Below are 5,344 nucleotides of genomic sequence, written 5' to 3'. Positions count from 1 at the left end.
CTTACTGGGTAGTGTAGTTCTCTTGCTCCAACGCAGTTGGAGAAGCTACAGCTCTGACCAGAGAAGAGACTTCATTTACCATCAGGTCGCGGGGCCGAGAGCCTCCATTCAACCGCTGCCAGTGACGTCTGAGCCGCCCTCCCACGCCCGGATTACGGAGCCAATTAGGCTGAGGTGGAGGAGAGCCAAGAAGAGAGACTGGGGTTTATAATCAAACCTGAAGAGCCTGGAACCAAGTTGAGGTAAAAACACACTATCTCTTTAGCGCCGCCCCACCGCTTTGCATTCTGGGAAGTGTAGTTCGGGCCTGCCCCCGTTCGCGGTAGGGAGAGCGAGGACCCGTAGGTTATTGCTTTCTTTAGCCGTGTTCTTCTCCCAGGCCTAGGTTCAAGCCTTTGTCTTTCGTTCTTCCTACCTTTTAAAGAATGATCCTTTGCCTGGGATCTAGATTCTGGATGGGGTTCCTCTAAACACCTGTCATAATTGGCAGGAATTGCTTTCGTGGACAAGTCCTGTAGCATGTAATGGCCATTTAGGAAACTTGTGAAGTGTTTTTCAGATTCTAGTCTATAAGAGACCTTTTTTTTTTTCCTTCTTGGTCACTGGTAGTACTTAATGGCTCTTTCTGAAAGTGTTTTGTCTGTCATTGCTGTTAAAGTTCCCCAGAAGTATAATCCTGGAGAATTGAAATATGTTTCCTCACCTTAGATGTAAATCAAACAATCCGTGTTGACAACCGGTCAACCTGCTGGGGGTATATACTACTGGCTTTTTGACTAAAAAATGTATATGAAAATATTGATGGTTATTGAAGTTGAAGTATAGTTAATGGGGATGCATTATAATCTCTCCACTTTTGTACATTTAAAAAAATCTTTCATAATGTAATCTATAAAAAGTGTGTGTATGTCTATAGTGAGTACTGTTCAGTATAATTTCTTTATGAAGAACACATAATTCAAACACTCAAGTCATGAATATTATTAGGTATAGATCATATTAACCAACATTTATTGACCGTAGTGGTAGCCCCTGGTAACAACCGGAAGGAGAGACAGAAGGTAAGCACCTACATATAATTTATTATGGTATATACTGTGAAAATAAAGGAAATCTCATCATTTTTAAAATGGAGCAGGAGAAGCCTTGAAGGGGGAGCTCTCTGGGACTACCACGGGTTGTCAATTGCAGACCCCAGGAGGAAAAGCCATACCTTGCATCCTCAGCAGGAGGAAGCTTAATTTACTGCCCCAGCAGGAGGTAATAAACTTTTCTCCTTGCCCAGCAATAGCAATAGCCAATGAGAAGTTCAAACTCTTTAGGGGCGCCTGGGTGGCTCAGTCGGTTGAGCATCTGCCCTCAGCTCAGGTCATGATCCTGGTGATCCTGGTGATCCTGGCGTCCTGGGATCCAGCCCCCGCCCCCCTCGGGCTCCCTGTTGTGCAGTGGGGAGTCTGCCTCTCCGTCTGCCTTTGCCTCTCCCTCTGCTTCTGCCTCTCTACCTCACCCCCCCCCCCCCCCCGCCCCAGGGTTTGATGGCTCTCGCGCTCTCTCTCTCTCAAGTAAATAAAATCATTAAAAATTAAAAAAAAAAAAGTTCAAACTCTCACTCTACTACAATGGACTTTTGTTCAGGGAAGTCCTTCACAATTTTGTCCTGTCCTCCATAGAAACAAGCCCCTCTCATTTGGTTCTCCAGACTTGCCTATGGTTCACTATAGTTTGCTTGTCCTGAATCGCAATTCCTCTGCTATTCATACCACATAAGCTCATTTTGCTAGTAAAATAACTGGCTAATTTTAGGATTAACAAAACCATAATTGTGTATGGATAGAAGGCAGAAACAGAACTGAATAAACACTGTAATTTAATCTTGAAGTCAAGAAGACTTCAAGATCTTTATACTAATGTTATAAAGAATAGCAACCAAGAGAGTTGGGAAATAAGGGTGAGGGCAGGGATATGGAAAGAAATGTGGATATACTGTTTTCTTCATTTTTCTTAGCAGGGAGTTCATAGATATTTAGAATGGAGAATTTGAGACATAGGAGCTTAAATAGATAATTCAAGGTTATGAAGGCAACTTTCTGAAGGACTAAAAAATGATAAAACGTATAAAAGAATAAGCTATAGAGAAAAATAAGTGGGACAAAATTAAAATGTGTACTTTTTTTCAGTTTTCCATAGAGAGGTGTCAATGTATATAATTTAAAGGAAAATTTAAAAATCCATATAGCAAAATATATGAACAAAGGAAGCAATAAGTCAAAAATATATCAGATGACAGATTTAGGCTCAATTTTTATTATATGCATAAATATAAATGGGATAGACTAAAAACTGCCAGATTGCCTTTTTTTTATATAAAGTTGTAACTATTTATTAGAGACTTTTAAATAGATAACTAAATGAAGTTGGTAGCTGGAAAATATCTTAGAGGGCATCTGGACCCACCCCCTTATTTATAGAGAGAAAAATAGAGGCCAAGAGAAGTCAAGAAAATTATGATCTCAATTAGTGTTCATTCTCTTAATAAATTATACTTCACCTTCAATTTAGTGATTAGAGGTAATCTTTAACAATAGTAGCTGGAGTGAAAAATTATCTAATTATATATCCCGATATTTCTCATTATTATTTCAGAAATGTGCTCTGTTAGGAAAATCATTGCCAAATAACAAAAATCTTACAATATACCAGTCTAATTCAGGGGACAAATTATCCTTGTTGTTGTTTAATTCACACTTATTTCTCTTCTCTCATCTATATAAGAAAAGTTCATTGAATGGAAAATTGATCCAGTTCTCTGCACATTCATTAGAAGAATAAGTGTATTGAAATTACAATTTAGTTTGAGTTACATTGTTAGATTCTATGGAACACTGTAATATTTAAACATAAAAAATTACTTCTATGTTAAAATTATGCCATAACAGGACAAATCTCATTTATTGAACCAGAGTATTTATACATCTTCCCCCTTGTGCTAGACTGCTCTGGTTCCATATATTTCTGTTCTCTGGGAATTTAAAATTTATTGCATGAAGATTTTTCATGTAAACGTATTAGGAAATAAATCTGATTTGTAACCAAGAAGCTGGTACCGGTGTTGTTTTTTCACAGAACCTTATTATCGTACCTCTGAACTTTTGAAGGATGAGTATGTTTGCCCTTTATTTTAAAAATAGCTTATATTCTGGTTATTGTCTGTAAGTTTCAAATTAATTTAAGTGGATATATATATTACATACGTTTACAATAAGAAACAGATTGTTTTTAAAAAATCTATTTCCGATTAAAGCAAAACATAACAAAATCTTGAAGTCATATGAACGTATGAATACTTCTTACATGATCAAAAATATGTCCCAAACAACAAACCAGCACCAAACTTAGAATTATTACCAGTAAAATTGAGACTGAGATAAGAATACTCATTTACAACTATTATATAGCATTGCTTTGGAATTAACAGCCTGTGCAAGAAAATACAATAGAAAGTATAAATTTAGGGAAAATAAAAAGGCAAATTTATCATCATTTTCTAATTTTATGATTATTGTCTTAGTTCGGGCTACTATAGCAAAATAATACAAGCTGGGTAGTTCATAAACAACAGAAATGTATTTCTCATAGTTCCGGAGCCTGAGAAATCCAAGGTCAAGACACTGGCAGATTAGGTGTCTGGTGAAAGCCTGTTTCCTGATTCATAGACTGCTGTCTTCTCTGTGTCTTCACAGGGTGGAAGGGACAAGGGAACTCTCTAGGGTCTTTTTCATAAGGGTATTAATCCCACTCATGAGGATTCTACCCTCATAATCTAATCACCTCTCAAAGGTCTCACCTTCTAATACTATTATATTGAGGATGGGGGTTCAACATAGATTTGGGGGGTGGGGAGGAGTGGAGACACAGTCTGTAGCGATTATATAAATTAAAACACACACTAAAAATGTCTGAGAAACAATAAGAATTGAATAGAGGGCTCCTTTAATAATATTGTATAAGAATAACTTTTCTATATGCAAACAACATCCAGTTAGAAAAAAATATGGCAGGAAAGATTACATTTATAGTAGCAAACAAAATCCTTAGAAGTACATTTAAAAATAAAAGAAGAAAGCTTTAAATCTCTCCTAAAAATCAATCAATCAATCAATCAATCTTTCCTAAGACTAGAACAAAATATTGAAGTAAATAAAAAGACAACACCTTTTTGAATAGGAAAACTCAAGAAATTTATTATAGAAAATTTTAAACATACATAAGGCAGAGACAGTTAGTGACCATGCCCCTCATCCAGATTCAATAATTATCAATTGGTAACTAATCATGCTTTTTTTTAAACAAAAATACAAGAGAACAAATCTACACCTTTATTTACTTTTCATTAAATTTAAATCCTTAAGGGGTACAGCATCACACGGATTCTGTGGCCAATGGGTTTAGCAGGAAGGTTGCTTCGGAATTTGGCACGAACCATGCCACTGTTTCCATGAGCACGAGTTACTTTTCCCCAGATTACTCTGGTTTTGTTTGGTTTGCCACCAGGAGTCACTGTGCTGTTCTTTGCTTTGTACACATAAGCACATCTCTTGCCTAGATAGAATTCCGTTTCATCTTGAGCATAAACACCTTCAATTTTAAGAAGAGCTGTGTGCTCCCTCTGGTTCTGGAGACCCCGCTTATAGCCAGCAAAAATGGCCTTGGACCACAGCCTTCCAGACATTATTTGGCATTATAGGAGTCCTGTTCTCAGCAGGCCTCCACAGACTCCAAGATGGCGGAAAAAGAAAGGCGAAGCCTAACTAATCATGTTTTATGTCTATCTGCCCTATTCCTCAATCTCATATTACTTTGAAGCAAATAGGAGATAAATCCTTTTATCCTTAAATATTTCAATAAGTACATGTAACAAAATTTTTAAACACAAAATAATATTGTCAAACATAAATATTAAAGGTAATTCTCTACTATTAAGAATCTAGTCAGTGCTCAAATTTCCAAATGCTTCATAAATATTGTATTGTTTTCCAGTTTGCTCCTTTGAATTAGAATCCAAAAGTCAACCACTTGCACTTTTGAAAGATTTTATTTATTAATTTGACAGAGAGAGACACAGCGAGAGAGGGAACAAAAGCAGGGGGACTGGGAGAGGGAGAAGCAGGCTTCCCGCCGAGCAGGGAGCCTGATATGGGGCTCAATGTGCGGCTCGATCCTAGGACCCTGGGATCATGACCTGAACCGAAGGCAGACGCTTAACGACTGAGCCACCCAGGTGCCCCTACCACTTGCAATTTTTTAAAAAATAAACCATTTGTCCTTCAAGGCTTCCTACAGTCTG

General features: G+C 37.3%; 1 protein-coding gene across 1 annotated transcript; it reads right to left on the bottom strand.

The window, feature by feature from the left end:
• Positions 1-4,377: 4,377 nt before the first annotated feature.
• LOC116633496 (60S ribosomal protein L35a-like) lies at positions 4,378-4,744 on the bottom strand. Its single transcript, XM_032406103.1, has one exon. It carries the CDS (start codon positions 4,727-4,729, stop codon positions 4,397-4,399), a length of 333 nt encoding a protein of 110 aa, XP_032261994.1. The 5' UTR covers positions 4,730-4,744; the 3' UTR covers positions 4,378-4,396.
• Between the last annotated feature and the right edge of the window lie 600 nt (positions 4,745-5,344).

The sequence above is a fragment of the Phoca vitulina genome, unplaced genomic scaffold, assembly GCF_004348235.1.
Source record: "Phoca vitulina isolate PV1807 unplaced genomic scaffold, GSC_HSeal_1.0 scaffold8, whole genome shotgun sequence".
Lineage (NCBI taxonomy): Eukaryota > Metazoa > Chordata > Mammalia > Carnivora > Phocidae > Phoca > Phoca vitulina.
This window is presented reverse-complemented; position numbering and strand designations above follow the sequence as displayed.